Source organism: Camelina sativa, chromosome 11 (assembly GCF_000633955.1).
Source record: "Camelina sativa cultivar DH55 chromosome 11, Cs, whole genome shotgun sequence".
In the NCBI taxonomy this organism is placed as follows: Eukaryota; Viridiplantae; Streptophyta; class Magnoliopsida; order Brassicales; family Brassicaceae; genus Camelina; species Camelina sativa.
In genome coordinates, this window is record NC_025695.1 from 42,053,206 (window position 1) to 42,075,975 (window position 22,770).

The 22,770-nt window shown below is 34.0% G+C and overlaps 3 protein-coding genes across 3 annotated transcripts in view; 1 reads left to right on the top strand and 2 right to left on the bottom strand.

Moving 5' to 3' along the window:
• LOC104725954 (cytochrome c-type biogenesis ccda-like chloroplastic protein) overlaps positions 1-2,712 on the top strand; it is a 3,543-nt gene extending 831 nt beyond the window's left edge. The window contains exons 2-12 of the mRNA XM_010444709.1: positions 265-399; positions 518-576; positions 890-1,020; positions 1,113-1,198; positions 1,307-1,338; positions 1,567-1,728; positions 1,816-1,888; positions 1,970-2,070; positions 2,183-2,275; positions 2,370-2,416; positions 2,511-2,712. Of these exons, the coding sequence (XP_010443011.1) occupies positions 265-399; positions 518-576; positions 890-1,020; positions 1,113-1,198; positions 1,307-1,338; positions 1,567-1,728; positions 1,816-1,888; positions 1,970-2,070; positions 2,183-2,275; positions 2,370-2,416; positions 2,511-2,586 (995 nt within the window). The 3' untranslated portion in view covers positions 2,587-2,712. The remainder of the gene's footprint in view (positions 1-264; positions 400-517; positions 577-889; positions 1,021-1,112; positions 1,199-1,306; positions 1,339-1,566; positions 1,729-1,815; positions 1,889-1,969; positions 2,071-2,182; positions 2,276-2,369; positions 2,417-2,510) is intronic.
• On the bottom strand, positions 2,649-4,274 carry LOC104725953. Its single transcript, XM_010444708.2, has 2 exons — positions 3,404-4,274; positions 2,649-3,326 (listed from the first exon to the last, which is right to left on the bottom strand). Exons 1-2 carry the CDS (start codon positions 4,026-4,028, stop codon positions 2,905-2,907), a joined length of 1,047 nt encoding a protein of 348 aa, XP_010443010.1. The 5' UTR covers positions 4,029-4,274; the 3' UTR covers positions 2,649-2,904.
• LOC104725955 (probable ADP-ribosylation factor GTPase-activating protein AGD5) lies at positions 6,302-10,638 on the bottom strand. The gene is made up of 11 exons (XM_010444710.2): positions 10,396-10,638; positions 9,600-9,658; positions 9,418-9,508; positions 8,945-8,999; positions 8,759-8,849; positions 8,411-8,642; positions 7,966-8,164; positions 7,651-7,826; positions 7,136-7,375; positions 6,944-7,026; positions 6,302-6,672 (listed from the first exon to the last, which is right to left on the bottom strand). Exons 1-11 carry the CDS (start codon positions 10,444-10,446, stop codon positions 6,504-6,506), a joined length of 1,446 nt encoding a protein of 481 aa, XP_010443012.1. The 5' UTR covers positions 10,447-10,638; the 3' UTR covers positions 6,302-6,503.

Sequence of the window (22,770 nt, forward strand, 5' to 3'; positions counted from 1 at the left end):
ATTTGGGAATTTGATTGAAGATGATGTATCGTTCTTCGTTGTTAGTATCAGCGTTTGGGATTTTTTGAGGTTTGAATTCGGATGGTGATGAGAATATGAATAATCACACAAGTCTTGTTGTCATTTCAGCTACCACATGTTATGTTATCTTCTTCGTCGTCTTCGTGTTCTCTTTGTAATTTGATTAGGAACAGTTTTGTTTAAAGTCAGTAATTTTGAGCTATTGAGTCATTTACTGAGTTTGTTTTCCCTGTGGGCTTACAGAGAAAAAGTGGGTTCGTGCTGCCAAGAAGAACTCTGAGCTTCAGAGAGACAGAAGTTTAGTGTCTGATGCCGTTTCTTTACAGAAGAAAGAGAGCACAAGTATTAAACTTGCGATGCTTAGTACTGGTTTAGGAGGTAATGTGTAATCTCTTAATCTTTGGTCATTAAAAGTAGTTTAGTAGAAAGCAGTATTAATGATGCTGGTATTGAATCATCTGATGACGAGCACCTTAATTTTGTCTTGGTTTTTCAGTGGCAAACTTGGTAACTCTTAGCTCAGCTAAAGCTGCCGACTTGCAGATGATTGTCTTGGTAAGGTGTTATCACAGATTGTGATCTTTTCAGATTGTTTTCATACTTCTGTGATCTCTTCATTGGTTTCTGTTAGTGGAGGCTAGTTCAATTATGTTCCTCATCTTAACCTGAATAGTGTATTGAGAATATCTAAACTAGTGTTTTTTTTTTAAGTCTTCTCCTTGGACCTTGTTTAGGGGTTACACTTCAGTAACTTTGTTTGGAACGAATTTGTGCCTTTGCTTTTTCTGCCTTGAGAAACTTCTACTTTCGGCCATTATCTATTTGCTATTTGCTTGTAGAATCAGAAACTAATTTCCCCTTAAGACAGGATCAAGCCACTTCCCTTTACATCTTGGCTGAAGGAAGCCTTGGAGATTCGGTCGGAAACTTCTTGTATTCAGCTAACCAACAGGCTAACGAAGCTGTTCAAGATCAGCTATCAGCTCTCAGTGTCACAAGGTTTCTTTCTCGTGTTCTCTCTCAATGCACATGTTTCCGAGATTTTGACCATTGAGTCTTCTGGCTCTTCTAATAATTTATCCCTTTTGTAGTTTGGCAGTAATATTTGGGGCAGGCCTTGTGACAAGTTTGTCTCCATGTACACTCAGTGTTCTGCCTTTGACACTTGGTTACATTGGTATGATAACTTATCTCAAGATTTTGCATTTTTCACACAGTTTGTTTTAGAATAGTTTGATGTTCTAATTCTTTACTTACCTGTCCTTCATATGGCTGTGACATATAGGTGCATTTGGGTCTGGCAAGAGTAGAGGTCAGGTTAGTCACTCTTCCGATCAGATTTCTAGATAAAAGCTGTCGCAATTAGGAGTTGGTTGGCTCATTGTTGTCGCAGTGTAACAAAATGTAAAAGAAGTTAAAGTCGAGTTCTCTTAAACAAATCAAAGCCCCCTCAAAGGAACAGTGACTCAGTCCCAACTTAAATGCATCATGCTTCATTCACAATTATAGTAGTTTTTAGTGACCTTCAGTTCTCCATGCATTTAGGTTATTGGAGATACAGTTGCTTTTGCGTTGGGATTAGCAACTACCTTAGCACTTCTTGGGATAGTAGCTTCTTTCGCCGGAAAAGCCTATGGACAAATAGGACAAGGGTTACCAGTAGCTGCGTCCGGTCTGGCTATTGTAATGGGTCTCAATCTCCTGGAGGTAATTTTTGTTACATTCAATATCCTTTTCGTATTGCATCAACTGGAATGGCATGTCTAACACAATGTATCTCCTCTCTTCTTACAGATAATCGAACTTCAGCTTCCATCTTTCTTTAACAACTTTGATCCTCGTGCAGCAGCAGCAAACTTCCCATCTAGTAAACCTCCTTAGATATCATACCTTCCAATACTTTTTTTTTTGCGGTTTCTTATACTTTGGAAACAAAATGTTCTGTTAGGCGTACAAGCGTATCTAGCTGGTCTCACATTCGCTCTTGCTGCCTCACCTTGTAGTACTCCAGTTCTAGCCACCCTTCTTGGCTACGTGGCTACTTCCAGGGTAACTCCGTTTTTTTCTCCTTCCATTTAAAATGTTATTACCTCAAGCATGAATATGAGAGAGCTACTTAATTTTTCGCCTTTGTTGACAAAAAATTTAACCTATACAACAGGATCCAGTGATTGGTGGAAGCTTACTCTTAACCTATACAACAGGTTACGTTGCTCCACTCATCGTCGCTGCTTCTTTTGCCGGAGCTTTACAGGTATCTTTATTCGCCAAATAGTGAAATGCAAATTTCTTAGTTAATTTTCTTATAGTAACGTGATGTTACTCTTGTCTTAAAATTTCTTCTTCAGAGCTTACTTTCGTTGCGAAAGGTCTCTGCATGGATCAATCCCATAAGGTAATGTTAAAGTAAAGGCATTGTACAGCTATGAATGGATCATAGTCTAATTCACTAAATTCGGTTCCATTTTTCTATATGTTGTTGCTCACAGTGGTTCTCTTCTACTTGGAGGAGGTTTGTATACTTTCTTAGATAGGCTATTTCCTGCTGCTACTATGGTCATGTAAGTATTTTACATATACAAAAAACAACATTACTCAAATTCTATCAAAAGAAGTGTTTGTAACAAAGTATATAAAAGTATTGTGTATAATGTAATATTACAATGATTAGAAAAACAATAGATTCGATCACTACACTAGTCACTACTGTTCACATTTCATTTTCGACGCCAAGAAACATTAACAATCACATAAATAACACATTTTTTGCATCATTTTTGAAATTGAAAATCATAAACCCCTAAAGAAGGAAGTCAAGTCAACTTTTGCGACTGTGCTGTCATTTTCTCCTTCACCGACGACACGACAGCTAAAACAAAAAAATTACAAACGAGTCCCTCCATTTACCATTTCGTTGTATTTAGCCAACGATTCTAGTCTTTGCAATCTCATCTCTTCGTTAAACTTCTTGATAAACGCTTCCACGCGCCGATTCAGCTCCTCCTGCCCCGGCGACGGCTCGCGTTTCAACAACACCGTCTGCTCCTCCGCCGAAGGAGCATCATTCACGTCGTTTAAATTATCGGACTTGGTCATCTTCTCCTTCTTCTTCTTCTTCTTATTATCCTCCTCCGGTGAGCTTTGTTGCGCGTGACCTCTTTCTTGCCACGTGTCGGATTTAGTCAGGTGCTTCGTTAACGGCGTCGAACGTCCTTCCGTTATCTTCTTCCACGTCGTCTCCAGCGTGTCTTCCCTCTTCAGTGGCTTTGTCACTCCCAACGCCACCGCAGACTTTTTATTCCCACCTTCAAAAAAGAAAAAAAAAACTTTAATTTACGATTTTGCCCTTACCGGAGCTCTAAACCCGAAATTTAAATTATACCTTCAGAACCAGATTTAATCGGTTTTTGCTGGTTAAATCTCGGCGGTTTTCTCGTACTATGCTTCGGAATCGAAATCTCCGGCGGCGAATCATTCTTTGGTTTTAGCTTTTCCGGCTCCGGTTCGGGCGAATCGCTACTCGGTTTTGACATCTCCGTATGCTGAATCTCACGAATGACTTCTGGAAACTTCAGATTATCTTCTCCAACCGTCTGATTAACCGGGGAATCATCGGTTTTCTCAACAAATCCGGTATAACCAGAAACAACATGATCAACCACGTTTAAATAACCGGTATCGATATCAGAACTAGAAGGTACCTGAACCGGTACCAGTACCACCGGCGTAACAACTTCCGAGATCTCATCTACGGCGGTGGAGGATGATTTATAATGAGTGAGCTTAGAAGTAGCGACGATGGAGACGATGATACAGTTGATAACCAAGTAAAGGTACGGTGGTTTCAAGAGGAAGACAGTGTTATCGTATACGATCGGTAAGGAAGAAACCACGAAATGTGAAACGGGAGGAACCGTGAAAATCACAGCCGCCGCGATTGATAAAACGACGGCGATGACGACGGTGGCTGTAGATTTAAAGGAAGAGGTAAGGAGAAGAAGAGGCATTGAATTGAATTTGGCTTTGGGAATTTCAAAATTGTGTGTGTTTAGTTCGGTGGTTTGGTTCTTCTCTACAAAACAAAAAATAAAATAAAAAGCTTCTGTGAGAGATGTGTATTTATATAGAGAATTTTTAAAAATGTGGTCAGTGTTGTATGGGCCTTTTAAAACAGAATCATAAATGGGCCCATTATGGTGATGGAGGCTTACATATGAGTGACACGTGGTGTGTTTGGGGTTTTGATGCTTCTGTTCTAAGTTTGATGTATAAATGTAATAAAATAAATAAATGAAGCTTGCCTAACATTTGCAACAATTTTTTTTTTTTTGATGACAATAGAAAGAAGTAATATTTTATGCATTGAGAGTAGATACGAGAATCTACCACGTACGTTACCAAGTAGTACCGTTGATTTTTTTGGATTTTTAATGATTTCAAAGTGTTTACAAGAATTTATATGGTTTTGAATGAGATTATACACAGAATTTTCATTTAATATTATCAAACTTCTTTGCTTAACCCTCAAATCATTCAACTTGTTTGAGTTACAATCATTGTTTTAGGAAAAGAAACAAATAAAAAAGATGTAGTTACTGTTGAGCTAGGATTTTGTAGGTAGTGTAGGCCAATTTTTCATTGACATTGTAAAAAAATTAATAGTTGAAAATTCAGAGTGAGGATGCGAATTATGATGTATGTGAATAATGCTTTAGATAAGGACATGCGCAGATCTTAAATGAAAAATAATTGAGCTGGAAGTATTAGCATACGTAAACATCATTCTCAAATTCCAAACGTTCAATTTTGTTTGCAATATCAGTGCTTATATTAATAGTATATTTTGATTTGACAATTCAAACTCTCATGAAAGATATGTATCGCATTACGGGTCAAGAAGCACAACAAAACTCTACCGACCATTTTGGATTTTTTTGATTTCTTCTATTCTTCCTATGCATAAAATATTGGCTTTATCCTCTATATATTGTAGAACTTTAACTTCAAACTTCTGCCCTAAGGTCGGTACAAGTCCGACAATGGTATTTTTTTTTGTTTTAATAACCAAATAAGTAAGGCTAAAGTCCGATGTGTTGTATAGTTCATGTTTGTATTAGATCAAGGACCATCGACGTGTAAAAGAAAACAAAAATACAAGAAAATAATAATAATACAATGTACAACTTCATTTGAAGATCTAACTTTGCTATCAAGCGAGGATTTATATATACGTCTTGTAGATTTTATAGTTTACAATTACATTAAACATTTATCAAGATTTTAGAATATCATACAAGTACGTACGGTATACGGATTGCTTTCATAATAAAAAACTCTTTGTAACGCTTATCTAGAACTGAATTGGTTCACGAATTCTTTCTAATAAAACATCTTAGCTTGTAACCGAAAAGGTAAACAAAGGTTGGCGGCGAGTGGGAGGTACTACACAAAAATTGTGGTGGAGGAGAAGGATGAGCTTTTAAGCCAATTTGACTAAAGAGCCCGACAATGAGCCAAACTCAAACCTTTATAAAGGCTAAAACAGCCGTCCATACCATAACAAGAAACTAGTTCAATATCAACACGTCGCCTTTATTGATCTTACCAATAAAGGTTGATTAATTTATTTTCTTGTTTTAAAGGCATTTCGAACCGTTTCTTTGTTTTGCTTAATTCCAAAAAATTGGTATGTCACAACTCACAAACTTCATGTACCAAAGCAATGACTATATATATGGTTTGGCTTAACTAATTTATATTGTGAATGTAACGTTTATATGCATGTGTGGGTTTTTTTCGGTTCAAACATTCAAAATAATTACTAATTAGTTATCGAAAAGAAAAAGTGAACAGTGAACACACACGAAATATGGTGAAAACGGAAAAAATAAACACTTCTTGCGTTTACAAACAGTCCCAAAACAAAGCTATGTTTATTTTCGAAACTGATTTATTTCTCAAATACAAAGGATATGACTAAAACAATCGAAAAATGTTATGTAATACATATACAAATAAGTGGATAGATTTTGGGCATTAACACATTTAGAAACATGAAATATATAAACTCGGTCTAGATAATACGTATATATAAACTATTATTTGTTTATAAAAATTTATAAGAAATATTGACGAAATTTTGAAACTGTTACCCAAAAACAAAAAAAACACAGTATGTGGTGGAGAACAATCCAGGATTTGTGGCGGTCACACCCATAATGACATTCAACATCACATGGATAAATCTAATTTTTTTCTTTCTTCACAAGAATTACATCTATTAATCTTTCAGCAATCAAGTAAAAATCATAAATCAAAGCCCCGCTGCTACAACATACAGTTCCAAAGAAAGTAACAGAAAAAAATTGTTTAACAGAGAAACTGTCCAGGGATGATGATTGTATATATATATTCTTTTGGTTCTTCAAATTTAGAACAAAGATAAAAAGGCAAATTCAGAAAAGTATCTCGCTCTCTCTTGATCAATGTTTTGTGAACATTCCATCCATCAAGGAAGAGAAATCAAAGTCTTTGCCTGATTGTGAAGATGGTGTGGTGTTTGTTGGCTGTGCCGCGGATGATGACTGAGGTTTACCGGTTGAGTTTGGGGTCGAACCGTTCACCGGATTAGCTTGTCCCATTGTGTAGAAGCTGTGCATCAGTAATAACAACCAAAAGATCATGTGAGAGTTAGGTTAAGCAGTTTTCATAATCTATCACAAAGATGTCACAAATTAGGACTTGACACAGTGGATTTATGAAAACAAGAAAGCACTCTTTCCCCAGTCGGGGCATGTTTATATAAGATTTGATTTAGAATAATATAATCAGACGTGACACAAAAATGGAATGAAAGGATACTGTTTCACAATATGATGTTTTCAAACGAAACAGACAGAGAGATTTAGTATTGTGTACACACCTGGAAGACGGGTATTGTAGAGTGTTTTCTTGCGGTTGCGCAGGTCTCATGTTCATGTTTGCGTTCATGTTCATGTGCATGTTCTAAAGTTAAGGCGAGATAACAGAGAAGCAAGAAATGGTGAGTATTTTGCAAGAACTTGGTCAATGGTAATATAGAACTTGCTAAAAAAAGGCAAATGGGAGATCTTACTTGCATAAGTTTCTGGAGATCAGCTTGACCACCTGCTGGGTTAGTCATTCCGGGGATCTGGTATCCACCAGTGTTTGACCAATTTGCAGAAGCTAAGTTAAGAGCATTAGCAACAGCTTGTTGATTCACGCCGTTTGGAGTGCCTCCTGCTGCTTTTGCTGCAGCCATGTACAGGGCTTGCTGCTGAGCAAGCATAGCAACCTGTTGCTGATGCATGGCAAAAGGCGACACTATATTTGTCTGCAACAAATGGAACACACAGAGTTATATCACTTGACTTTGGTCTGGAATTCCAAATGTTCATCGTTGAAGGAATCTTAGTAAGTGAGAAAAGAGACAAATCAAAGAATCTGTGTTGAAAGAATCAGTCGATATCTTAGTAACTTGTAAGTTAAATAACCATACAAATAAAAAATAGAAACTTGGAAGCTAAATATCAGTAGGAAGGTAGATAGACCCAACAAAGAAGTAATTAAGTAAATCTGAGGAGAGTATATAATTGACTAAGTATTTACCTTCTCAAATAGGCTCATGATATCGCCTTTCAAATCTTTCTGTGGTGCTTGTTGGACTGTTAAATTAGGTGTGTCTTTAAACAAATCCTCAATCCCAGTAGCTGGAGCTGGAGGAGAACTGCTCTCATCCGGCTTCGTTGTGACAACTTTCTCTGCTGTTTGACCACTTCCAGCCGCTACAATTTTAAGATTCAGAAATTAATATATTTATTACTCCAAAGCATTTTCTAGAGCAGAACGATTAACATAAAGTTAACAAAGATAGGAAAAAGTGTGCCACAATGTTAATTATGCACATGCTAGAGAGATACATACACTGAAAGCCAGCCCATGAGTTATCATCGGCAGGAGTTGCCTCTGACGTATTTGTAGTTGAATCATCCATTGATAGCATGTTGAAGAGATCAGTAGCAAAATCCACCTTTGGAGGATCTGATGCTGGTGCAACATTTACTGCTTGCTTTTTTGTCTCCACTGGAGCGGCTGCAGACTCCATTTTCTGCTGTGGCATAACCTGTTATTTTTTAGCATCATGTATCAGAAAAATCAGGTTTGGATAATGTTAAAAAGTGATATTGAAAGATTGTAAGGCCCTAAAAACAAAGCGAGTTAAATAATGATCTAATAGCTTCATATGCATTGACAAATATAATGATCTCAAAGCTGATATCCTAAGATTATTAAATAAGATCAAAGGAATACGAATTGTAACTAAAGGTATGGCTGTCTATACATCTCTTCAGCGAAGTATGTTTAGTACCTGACCGGGTCCTTGGGGAGGTACGGGAAGATTTATCCTCGTTGCAGCAACATTATTTTTTGTTCTAGATACTGGAATAGTTTTCCTCTCCTCAAACAAATTTACAGGACTACTACTGTGCCCATGCTCATATCCAGGCCCACTTCTCTCCACAGATTTCCGCCGTTCCTGCTCGACTCTAGGGGGTGATCTAGCCTTTTCCCCTCTAGAAACCCATCTCTTCTCTTCATACCTAGAAAGGTCATATGTCAGAAGAATGATTCCGGCGTCCATATGAATAGCAAGATAGACAATTCAATAAGGTGGAACTAACTGAAACGTTTGTACAATGAAAAGAGAAATACATACTTTGCCCGTATGAAATTCTCAATTCCAACTCTATCATAGTTTGGGGGCAGCTCTGCTTCCCAGTAACTATTTGCTTTCTCATTTCCCATTGCTGCATGCAAGTAAAAGATTATACACTTTACATGGCGTAACCAAGTAACCAACCCATGACTCGGCCATAGAGCATTAAGTTTGAAAGACACTTACACTGTATAAATGCAACCTGCTCGGGGAGCCATGTGTCTAGAGTGGCAGATCGAACCTGCACCCATCAGCACACTCAGATGTGTTGGTAGAAAAGAGAAGTAGCTTGTGCTGCAAATGCTAAGGTTAACATCTACTTGACAAGAAGGACCCTTCTCAAACAAAAGTCATAGGGTGAAACCTAATCATGTAAATTTGCACAGAACTGCTTACGTTCGTGTGTAAACTGGATAGACGACAGTGATAGCAAAAGAAGGTGAGGAGATTTAATGCATTCATGCCAAACTTTTCAGCTCTTGCGATGGAAAATACAAGATGAAAATGTAAATATAAAACTCCAGTAGAAAACCAAATTGAAAAAATTTGCAGAGAAATTGAGCCAAATGGAATGAATTATTCATCAAATTAACATCTGAGCTATCATATAAAAATACAGCATCAAGAAAACAAATGTAGAAAGGAAACTGAGAGACTACCTTCGATATGTGTACCCCGAGACTCCTGTGAATCCCAGAACATTGCATGCAGATAAAGATACCTAAATTAACACTAGCCCATCTTGGACCTCTGCAAAGCAAAAATGGAATAGTATTAGCCAAATATAAAAATGAACCAGCATAACAATGCTGATAATTCAAATCAGCTACAAAAACCATACTTTGTTTTGCAGTCAGCACATTCTCTGTTCTCTGGATGTTTAAGAAGCCCTTCAAGAATCTGCAAATAAAGTAGCACCAAAAATCAAGTGAATATTCAAGCAATCGTCTAGATAAACGAAAAAAAATTCAAATGATCAGAATTTGACATGTTTAACAAACCAAAATGAATCAAAGTTCTCATTGCAGCCACAAGTAGGAGATAAACTTCGTCAATGAAGAGCGAAGTTCTCAGAGACATCATTACTATACATATTACATGTATGCATTCACCAAGGCCACAAAGCTATCTCAACTAAAAACCAATAGTTTCAACACTGCAGATAACTCAAAGACTACCAAACTAAAAAAATGAAAATCCCTAAGGGACGCTAAGAGCTGCTCCTTCCATCCCTTTATCCGATTCTTTCCAAGCAAAATCGAAAAACATTTTTCTATAAGATCAAGCTCCATGAAACTAGAACATATCACAAAATTCAAAAAACCCGATCGTGATCCGTTACAGACAACAAATCGAAATAGTTATAAACCATAATCCTAAAGCTCAAACGATCGAAAAAGGCGAGAGATCGAGAGGATACAAAAACATCTCCTAAAATTGAAGAACAGTAGCTGCTAAAAAAACACACAGATCCAATTGAATTGAGACCGTATCAAAAATCCAGGATCGATCTCACCGATCGTTAACAACCAAATTCAAATATATTGACCACAAATCCACGAATCTCGGAGGCAAATTAAAAAAAAAAAAAAAAAAAAAAANAAAAAAAAAAAAAAAGAGAGAGAGATTGGAGAAACCTTTCTATGGCGGGCATTAAGCTCCTTAGAGACGTTGGCTTTCTCGTTCATAGCGGCGAATAGATTATTAAAAAAAATAAAAAATCGAAGAAGGAGAAGAATCGGCAAACGAGGAAGAAGAAGAGCTGAAGGAAAAAAAATGATCTACGGAGACGACAAGGTCAAAACAGTCTTTTCCGTCTTCAGCGCTTCTTAATATCTCTCTCTTCTTCTTCTCTCGATGGAAAAACAAAAAATTTCCTTTTTCTTTGGCCTTTCGGAACGAGCGACCAAGAGAGAGAGATGGGGTCAATACTTTTTGGACCGTTCAGATTATGGTATCGGTTTACTAAATTCGCTTTTGCTTTTCAATTTCAAAATTTAATTTTGGTTCGGTTTAGTTTCTCTTCGGTTTAATTTTAGAATAACTCGGTTACTGGAGTAATTTGCCTTTTATAAAATTGCCTAGTCAATCCAAGGTTTATCAAAATTTAAAGACCGGTTTATCTGATGGTTAAGTGGTTAATCAAAATTTAAGATCGGTTTATATGATGGTTAAGTGGTTTTGTTTTGATTGGTCATCAATATAACATAGAGAAGGTTGTGGGTGGAAAATATAAATCACATGGCCATCTCACCTGTTATGTTTGTTTCCACTTTGGAGTTGTTGTTGTATATTGATTCCAATTTCTTTGTTTATTTATGTATGTGATGTTTATGGGACACAGACATATTTTATTTGCTAAGATTTTTATTTGATGTGATTAGTCTACCAACCAAAACTCAATATTTCTTGATAATATTTATTATACTATTATGATCTTGGATTCGTTATTTTCTAAACTCATATTTTGTTTGTCATTGCTAACTAAGTAATCCCAAAATTCGACAACCTCTAAATTTAATGGGGTGTTAGGTACAATTATGCGTTGTGTATGTGTGTGAATAAACCTAAAAGTAATTGTATATATTCCAATACGAAGTGGTCTCTCGCCAGCTCTAAACCAAGCTAATTGATTTCATTAATCAGACTTAATTGTGATTTCGGAGATTTTATTGTGCAGTTAAAAATAAAATCTTATCTAACACCTTTTCAAGTTTTTAATATAAATAATTCAGATCTCTATTCACCGAAATACATCTCTCATATTCATACTAAAAAAAATGACAATCGTTTTTCAGTTTATAATGTTAAACTGTCATATAAATTATATTTTATTTTAAAATTATAATATAAATAAAAGGAATTTCAATCTAGTTAACAAGATTAGGATATCCATTCTAAACAATGTACATATAACTAGAATAATAATTAAAGTCTCATAATAACCATGAAAAGAAAACCTTAATTAAAACATGCATGATAAAATGAGAAAAAACGATCAACTTTATCCTCGTTAACTTACGGCCACCAGACCTTGCTTTTGCCGCTGCTGCTGCCAGAGCTTCCACGTTTGCCGGAGCTTTGGTCAGAACTGTCCAAATAAAAGAGAAAGTTTAAATAAAACATGTTAAAAAATGAAAAAAAAAAAGATTAACTTTTTTTTGTTCTCTTTATATATTACTTATGGGTTGTTTTGCCGCTGGAGCTTTGGTCTGAGCAGGAGATCACACATTTGCTGCATCTCTCTTTGCCTTGTTAAAGGTTTGAGTCTTTTTGGGTCGAGGATTGTTTTGCTTGTCTTGAAGCGTCTTCATTTTGGCTTTCAGATCTATCATTTTGGTCTCCTTAGCATCTTTTCTCTGAAGTTGTTTGGCTTCAGCTTTTGCTAATTATGTTAGGACCATAATATTTTATTAATTTATAGTGATATTAATTTATTTTAAATTAATAATTATTATTTTATAGTGTAAATTAATAATTATTAATTTATAGATTATTTTTTAATTGTTTAAATTTTTTTAAAAATATGAATTGAGACAACTTGGTTCGTTACATAAGTCTAAATCTTGTCTAAATTTCATGGGAGCTGTTAGGTACTATGATGCGTTGTATATGTGTGTGAATAAACCTAAAAGAAACTGTATATATATTCCAATATGAAGTGGTCTCTGCGCCAGCTCTAAGCCAAGTGATTTCATAATCGGTTTGGTCTTCTAATAATTGGAATCATTTATTGTTTGTGAAATTTGAATTCGCACTACACTTATCTGTTTGTGGAATCTCATCGAGAGTTATCACACAACTCCTAACCCGATCGATGCCTTAATAAGTTTTTAACTCGCTCGACATATGCTTTTCCATTTTTTATCCACATATATGCATGCCAATGTACAATATGCTTTTTAGGGGCTGAGACGTCGCGATTATGATGGGATGAGCTTGGAACTATAGTCATAGCTTTCTCTATTTGTTATCACTGCGAGGGTTTACATGAGGATAGATTCTACATCTGCAGTAGAAAAGACCACTAACTTTTAATTGCTTCTCGAACTAACACCTAAGTCACAACGTGGGCTAAAACTACCTAAGGTTTGCCCAACAAAGAATGGTTAGCCAAATAATGTATGTTGGAAATATTTGTCCAATAGTTTTCATAGGGCCACTAAAGAGAAACGTGGCGTTCATGGTATGAATGTTAATATCTTTCTAATTATATGACTGAAAAAACATTTTAGGAATAATTAAAACTGCTCTTTTTAAAAGTTCGTGCACCATTATTTTAAATTGTCGTTGTATGTAATTTTTTTCCCCCTAATAAGTATATCGACAAAAGAAAGAAAAAAATAATAATAAGATGCAAAAGGAAACATAGAAAGTAAGAAACTGAAATAGTGAAATATATACAAATGTCCAAAAAAAAAAAAAAAAAAAGGGAAATATATACAATGACAGCTTTACTACATTTGACTAGACATAGCTGGAGTGTATAATTACAATGCTTAAGCAACGTAAATTTAAATTTCTATACAGTACGTTTATGTTTCTTTGTATTTGCAATTATTCAATATACATATACAGAAAACAAGTGAAAAATAACATCACTCCCTAAAAGTGAAAGTATAATATATATTGTGATTACTGTACTTGCTTTATTTTTTTATTTTATTTTAATTCACATATATCAGTTAGTATCTATTTTATATATAAATAGTATCAACAAAAAATTACATTCAATTTCTTAAAGAGTTAGTAGTTTACAACAGTCGATTTAACGAACTAAAAGATACCATTTTCAGAAAATATATTTTAAAGAAGTAGTTTTAGAATTTATTTTATAGTTTAACGATAACCACGTCTAATGTAATATTCATAGATGGTTATATTTGAAATGAGTAAAGAAATTTCAGATTATGAAAAGCATATTGGTACATAGTCCTCACAAAAATATTATTTTTGGAAGACAGAACAAGTAAAAATTGGATTATATAACTTCAAATGGTTTATTTTCCACAGAAAAACCAAAAAAAGTGAACTGTAAATTAGTCAGATTCACACCAATAAATCCTTTAAAAGAAAACTATGAATTCAAAGTCGGTTTATGGTTTCAATTAAATATTATTTGCCCTTGGAGATTATATACCTTTTAATGAGTGAAACACACCAATAAATAGCTTTATTTCCCATTAATCCTCTCAACAAATATAGAGTCTCCTTCTCTCTCAAACCACAAAAGAGATAAGAGGACATCTCTTCTAACTCTCAGCAAAGTTTTTTACAATATGAAGAACCAATTATCATCTATGCCTTCTTCAACCTCCTCACCACACAAACATGATGAAAAACTCAGAAGTGTTGTTTTGGCCGAGAAAAATCCGCCCAAGTATAACAATAAGCTCTACATCTGTCATTTGTGCAACAGAGTGTTCCTAACCCCTCATGCCCTTGGCGGTCACCGAACTACCACCCCCAAGGAGGACCAAGAATCGGAGAAGCAGCAGAAGAACCACAAAAAAAATCATGACTCCAGTACGTGCCGTCCTCGTGTGTCTAAATACCATTTTGTTGCTAGAAACTGGCTTGATTCGTCTTATTATTGCTACTAATCTTTCTCATGATTTGTTTTCTTTACAAGAAAATGGTTCGGGCTCTAGTCACTCGAAAAGTCCCATCTCGAAGGGAAAGAACAAAGCTGCTGTGGTGGCGGAAGACTAAGAAGGAGATCTTGATTAGCATCAGCTAGAATAAGATTTGGGGCCCCGTGATTATCGTTTATGTCTCTTTGAGATTTTCAGTTTAGAGGTATCTTATAGCTGTTGCGGCTTTTGTTCACCTCATGTAATTTTCTATTCTTAATTTCAAATCATCTGTTTTGTTATTGTTTAATGTAATTCATGAATCTTTTGATTATCAGTGCCTATATCTCATGATTATATTGTTCTAATGATTCTGGGTTTTTGCTTTAATTTTATTTTTCATAAGTTAGAGAGAGAATCTGGGTCTTGCTTGAGATCCTTTGTTAAAGAGACATTTGTAGAATTTCTACCGTTTTACCTTTGATATATGTATTTATGTAACATATAATACTATATACACCACATATATTATAGATTATATTTTCTATATCGAAGTTATATGGTATAGTATATCGTGTACATAGATAATGAAGAACACTTCTGATTGTTTGTCCCCATCTTGCCAAACCCTAAAATTTTTCTTGATATAAAAATGATACAAAACCGAACGATTTAGCATTTAGGGATGGAATTGACTACAAAGTTCCGCATACTTAATGTCCTGGAGTATTCCTTGCAGCCATCGTCTATGTCTAGAAAGGAATGGATTTCACTTCATTGTCTAGGGTTACTCTTCCCAACCGAACTTTATTTTGATTTGGTTTGCGAGATGTCTCCACATAAAGTATGATGGAACATGATCAATGATAGAGTCTTATTTACGGTCTTGGAAACTCTAAATTTTTTAGGAATTGAAGTTTCAAGAAATTGAACGGGAATATATATATATATATATATATATACTTATGTTCAACGCAAGTATGCGTGTAATATCATATCAAATACTGGATTGCTAGGAAAAAAAAAAAACTTTATGTCTTGACGGTAAAATATATATATATTTCATATTGATTTGATCTCTTGTCATAATTTACTTCTATGGTCTTGTTGGGTCACGGTATTCCCGGGGAATCTCCTATAAGATGTCTCAGACAAGCTTTTGATTGAACATATAGTTTCATTTTAAACCTTCGAATGTTTGGAAGCACTTGTCTAAATGCTTGATGTGGACTTCGTTGTTAATGTTTTTGACATCAACATTAACAACTTATCACAATAGATGTGGTACAAAAGTTTAATATGCATTTTTTGAACAAAAGGTTTTATTTTGTATGAATAAGTTTAATTGAAACCTACCTTGTTATTCTATATGATAGAATTTCGAAAAAATTGTAATGTTGGCAGCATCAAAATGATTTTCATAAAGGTATTATATTATGTGGTGATAAAATAAAATATCTAGTTAAATCGTATTATGTGGTGATGAACCATTACTTATGGATAACTAATGTATGATATGGAGATATATGTCCAATAGTTTCACAGGGCCACTAATTAAACTGTCGAAAATCCATCAGTAATCAAATAATACAAACGGCTACAATAACATATACGTTTATCGACGAAGTTTCGACAGATATTAATTAAATTGGTCGGAATCCGTCGGTAATCGATTAAAAAAATAGTTATAAAAATGATTATAATAACGGAAATATTTACCGACTGAATTCAGACGGATATTACTAACGATGTATTTCCGTCGATAATCTACCAGACCGACCGACAAATTATTGACGGATTTTGTCTGTCGGTAATGTACAGACGGAAAACCGACGAACTCATACGATTTAAAAAATCGGTTGGAATCCCGTCAATAATTACCGACAAACTGTTTTCTGTCATAACATCTGTCGGTTTTGGTCTTGTTTTCTTGTAGTGACTGCAAGATGGTATCAAACTGGCAATCATATTTTACAAAAAAATAATAATAAAAAATGGCAATCGTAAAAGTTCATGCACCCCTATTTTAAATTGTCAATTTGTCATTTTAGGTATGTTTTTCTAATAAGTATTTCAAAAATTAATAAAATAAAACATAGAAAGTAAAAAATAAAATAAAAACATAATTAAAGAAAAAATACATTTTATATTTGTCAATATTTAAGGCAGGATAAGAAGGAGAACCAAATATAGTAAAGCAGACATAGCTGGCGTGTGTAAGTACTGAAAAGCTTCAAATTTAGTTGTCTATACATAAATTGCTTTTTCATTTTCATTGTATTTGCAATTATTCAAATTATACATAAAAATAAATGAAAATAACATCACTCCATTAAATATAAAATATAATATTTTGATTACAATTGTTTAGTAATCCTACTATATTAATTGAGAAGTACAAATATGAAACTAATCTTATAAAGTGTAAAATATTACATTTTCATGCCATTGATATAAGGCAAATGTTAAATTCTTATAAAGGATAAAAATTGAATTTTAATATTAGACTAATAAAATATTTTAAATAATTATTGATTTCCAAAAAAAATATTTTCTTTCTCTAATTAATTATGACTAATTAATTTTAAAAAATTTGAAACCAATCAGAATGTTAAAAAGTAAGATTTATATCTAAGTATCCAAATTATTATTTTGATAACTATAATTGAAAGATTTTGTTAAGATTTTAAATTATGATACTCTTATTATCTTTCTTTTATTTCATTTATAAAATATTTTGAATTATTATATAATACATATGATAAATAAATATGTAGATTTTTTCTGCATATGTTGTGATTTAAATTTTTAAAGATAAAGATATATTACTCAATTTATGAAGAAAAAAATGTGTGCTTTAATGTTTCACATGGGCGGGTTGGTAAAACTAAATTTATGGAGTTGATAAATTAATAAATTTTATTTGCTCACAATTAGGATATAATAATTAATATTTTTAAATAATTCCCAAATAATAATGCAAATACAACAAATAATATAAACTGATAATATACATCGAACAAATGAAAATATTATAATATTTTAAAATAATTAGTATTTAAAAAGATATATGTAAATTTATCAAACAATTGGAATATTAAAAGTAAATACTATCTCAAACAAAATAACATTTTAAAACAAATATAACAATAATAATAATTATTATTATATTATATTTTTTGAAAAAGATGTTAGATTATATTTTTGAAGAAAATGTTGATCTGTACTTTATAGGGTGGCATATATCCTAGTTGTTATTTATTTGAACAGATCAGTTAATATATTTTTCATCTAAGTACTTATGATAATTGACTTTAGATTTATTGAAGAGTCGGTAGTTTGCAACGGTCGATCTAACGAACTTACGAGCGCCATTTTAAAAAAAAAAATATATGAAAAGAGATAGCTTAAATATTTTTTTATACTTGGAGGCATAACCACGTCTATAGGTGTAAGAATTATTGATGGTAGTATTTGAAATGAGCTGTAAAGAAAATCAGATTACACAAAGCCATTTGGAAGGACAAAACTAGTAAAAATTGGATTATATTAACTTTAAATGATTTATTTTCCACAGAAAAAAGTGAACTGTAAATTAGTCAGATACAAAGCAATATATCTTTTAAAAGAAAACTATAAATTCAAAGTTGATTTATGGTGTCAATTTATTATACTTTAAAGTTTGTCCTTGGGAGATTTTATACTTTAAAAAGCTAAACCTTTCATCAATAAAATGGATCTCTGGCTCTTTTCTCTGAAGAATCACAACACAAAAGAGCAAAATTTTCACCAAACAAGCTATGGAGAATCAATCGCCTGCGTCTTCAACAAACTCCTCCTCCCCACCCAAACATGATCAGAAACTCAAAAGTGTCGTTGTGTCCGAGGAGGAGGGGGTGACGATGAAACCAAAGTCTCCTCAAGAGGTTGTGTCTGAACGGACTATCCTTGAGAAGCCTCGTTTCATTTTAGAGACAGTACGAACAGTAAGCGATGAAGAAACCTACCTCTGTGATATCTGCAGGAGGGAGTTCCCAAGCCGGAGGTCAGTTTCCGCTCACCAGAAATTCCACAGAAAGGAGCAAGAATTGAAGAGGCAGCGGATATTGTTCGGGTCAAAGCATTCTGATGATGCTTATCTTGGTCCTTCCGACAGCTATGAAGGGTTGTCACTTTCGCGTTTTAGGTATGGAGGAGGCGATAGCAGCAGCAGCAGCAGGCCTTACCTGTTCTCCACTGGCGAAGGAGTCAAACAAATGGAGACGACCATGTTTCCTCCTCATGCTCTAGACCGCTCCCTCACCGGGAACCCTAGCTATAGCACTTCACATGCTTTTTCAAATGATGAGGATCATATTAATCTTGATCTCACTCTTGGTCCATCTAAGCCCACAGGAGGCAGCAGCAATAGTATTAAAAACAACCCTAACTCATTCTTGGATATGGAAGCCACTAGGGGAACAACGAATCTGTTCGGTCCCGTGTGTCCTCGTGTGCCTCCATTCAATTTTGTTGCTGGAAACCCATATGATTCATTCCCTGGAAGATATGCTCCTCTTTTTGGAAACACCAATCCTTGTCATGATTTGTTTTCTTTGCAAGGGAATGGAATGGGCTCGAGTCACCCGCAAAGACTTTTCTCAACGGGAGTGGATTCCAAAGCCATGGTGCCTCCTTTTGCTCCTCCTTACTCAACTTCCACCAATCTTTGTCATGATTTGTTTTCTTTGCAAGGGAATGGAATGGGCTCGAGTCATCCGAAAAGACTCTTCTCAACGGGAGTTCCTCCTTTAGCTCCTCCTTATCCAACGTCCACCAATCTTTGTCATGGTTTGTTTTCTTTGCAAGAGAATGGAATGGGCTCATCAAGTCACTCGAGACTTCTCCCCTCAATGGAAATGAACAAATTCAAGGTGCCTCCTAATCCAACGTCCACAAATCTTTGTCATAATTTGTTTTCTTTGAAAGAGAATGGAATGGGCTCATCAAGTCACTCGAGACTTCTCCCCTCAATGGAAATGAACAAATTCAAGGTGCCTCCTAATCCAACGTCCACAAATCTTTGTCATAATTTGTTTCCTTTACAAGAGAATCGTTTAGCTGTTCAATCAAAAAGTCTCATCTCAAAGGGGAAAAACAAAGTCATGGTGCCTGAAGATGATGACGATGATGATGATGATGATGATGATGGTGCTGATGATGGTGCTGATGATGTTAAGGATATCGAGCTAAGGTGGCTGACCAAGAAAAGAAGATCAAGACCAGCCTAGTCTTAATTTATTCATGTCCCTTTGAGTTTTCAGTTTGCTATCGATCGAGGCTTCTGTTTCACCTCTTTTGTTTCGTCATGCAATTTTTTTTTCTCTCTTTGTTTCTTCATTGTCTTTCTTAAGTGTTCTCTTTGGGTTTAGTTGATGTAATTTCGATCCATTAATCAAATCCTTTTTTTCTTTTTCTAATTTCTATATCTCTTCATTGGTCTATAGTTCCAAAACATCTCATGTATCTATTATGATGATGAGGACGAAGCATCTGACCAAACTTCACAAAATATTGATATCATTGCGGGGATAGTTCAGTTGGGAGAGCGTCTGAAGATCTGAAGGTCGTGTGTTCGAAATCATCACAGCCCTAAACATATAAAGTTGCAAATTGATTAACAACATCGTCTCTTCATTTGTGGTATTGGGTTGCTTTTTTTTACTCTTAATTCGTTTAATTTAAGTTTTCTTATGTCTTGTTTTATACCACTTTATATCCGATTGTATTTTCAAATTTATATTTTAAGAGAAACGTAATCGTTAATGTTAAAAATTTCAATCATTTATGATGTTTAGATCTATGAATGGAATTATAATAGTTTGATTTGTTTAATTTTATAATGACTGTTCATAAGTTGTAAATTCTTGTAATTAAGATTAAGTTTATCCGAAGTCACTTTCATATAATTTCATTATAATGTCACTTGTAATATATAAAGCCCTTTAACAGGAAAAAAAATCCCAAAAAAGAAACTCTTGTAATGTAGATTTTCAATTGTTTGCCTTGGAAAATTGACCAAAAATTTACGAGACAAAAATATTACGATCTTTCGATCTTATATTTTTAACAAAATATGATAACTATACTTACTTTTATATATATATATATATATATAAATATAATTAGTATAGCCTTGTAATCCCAGTCGCAATGCAAAATTTGAATTTATACTAAACAACCAGCACTAGTGTGAGATTTCCAAAACAAGCTCTTTCAAAACATCCTCATGTCGTGCGATTATGATTTTAACATCTTATGTATGGCACTGATTTCACTAGTCTCGGGTATAAATTCACTAGTGTTAAACATCTCAGCTCTTTCAGGTATTAAACCCATTACTTGATAACTCCGTGTGATGCTATGAACAATTGGGTCACTTTTTTACTATAGCCTAAAAAGAATATTGACCTAAAAGATTGTATATTATTTTAAATAATTTTACATAAATATCAAGTTGAATAATATAGAATTTTTAAAGATTTTTTAAATCATCAATTGAATAACAAGTAGTTTTACTAATCTTTTAAAATGTCAAGTTAAATACTTTTCTAAATGGTGTCTCCCTTGCCCTGACATCACTTCTATATCTCACCAAATTAAGTTTTACAAAACAAATTAATCTATGTCTTATTAAAAAAAAAAATCTATGTCTCCTTCAAGCTCCTTCCCACACAAACATTATCAAAACTCAAAATTGTCGTTGTGGTTGTGGAGGAGAAGGAGATAATGCACAATTCGCCAAAGAAAAGTAAGATCTACATCTGCTATTTTTGCTAGTGCAAGAGAGTGTTCCCAATCCCTTATGCCCTAGGCGGTCACGGAACCACCCACAATAGTGCAGTCACTAAAAGGGAGTCATGGAAATAAAATAAAAAACCATATGTTTTCTCCTTCGCCTCCAGACTGTTTCCTCACTGAGAACACTAGCTATAGCAGCAATTAACAAATACATCTCACATGCTTTACAAAATAATACTAATAATCTTGACCTCACTGTTGGTCCCATCTAAGTCCAATGGAGGTAGCAACATTAATAACAACATAATTAACTCATCATTCAATGGGGAAGTCACTAAAAGAACCACCAATATGACCCCTCATGTGCGTCCTTGTGTGTTTAGATACCATTTTGTTTCTGTGAACCCGCTTATTCAATTTCAATCACCAGAAACATTCCTCCAATTTCTTCTCCTCATCCAATATTTGTCAGAATTTTTTTCTTTACTCGAAAAGTCTCATCTGAAAGGGAAAGAACAAAGTCATGGTGCCTCTTTATGCTCCCTTTCATCGAACCATCAGTCTTTTGTAATGATTTGTTTTCTATACGTATCTGTACATACAAATTTTTATTTGGATCATTTTACTCCATAGAGGTTTATATATACTCTATTTTTGGATCAAATGCTTTTACTTTGTATGAAAAAGTTTTATTGAAGACTACTTTGTTATTTACAAAAATAGAATTTCAAGAAATTGTAATGTTCGCCGCATAAAAATGATTTTCACAATGCTATTACTTATGATATATAGTCAGAGACACAACAATATCTTTCAAAGAAAGCTTTTTAAAGAGACATTTGTAGAATTTCTACCGTTTTACCTTTCATATATGTATTTATGTTAACTTATAATACTATATACACCACATCTATGATATAGATTATATTTTCTATATCGAAGTTATATGGTATAGTATATCGTGTACATACATAATGAAGAACACTTCTGATTGTTTGTCCCCATCTTGCCAAACCCTAAAAATTTCTTGATACAGAAACGATCGATTTTGGGATGGAATTGACTACAAAGTTCCCCATACTCAATGTCTTGAAGTAGTCCTTGCAACTATCGTCTGTCTACTACAAAGGAATGGGTTTCACTTTATTGTCTAGGGCTACGCTTCCCAACAGAACTTTATTTTGATTTGGTTTGCGAGATGATAGAAAATGAGTCTTATTTACGGTCTTGGAACCTCTAAATTGAAGTTGCAAGAAATTTAACGGGACTATACTTACATGTCCAACGCAAGTATGCGTGTGCAATCATATCAGAAATTGGATTGCTAGGGAAAACACCTTCATGTTTGACGGTAAAACATATATTTCATATTCCTTTGATCTTGTCATAACTATGGTCTTGTTGGGTGACGGTATACTCGGGGAATCTCCTAGAAGATGTCTCAGACAAGCTTTTGATAGGACATTTAGTTTCATTTTAAACCTTCGAATGTTTGGAAGCACTTATCTAAATGCTTGATGTGGATTTAGTTGTTAATGTTTTTGACATCAACATTAACAACTTATCACAATAGATGTGGTACAAAAGTTTATTATGTATGAATAAGTTTAATTGAAAACTACTTTGTTATTTACTATATGATAGATTTCGAAAAAATTG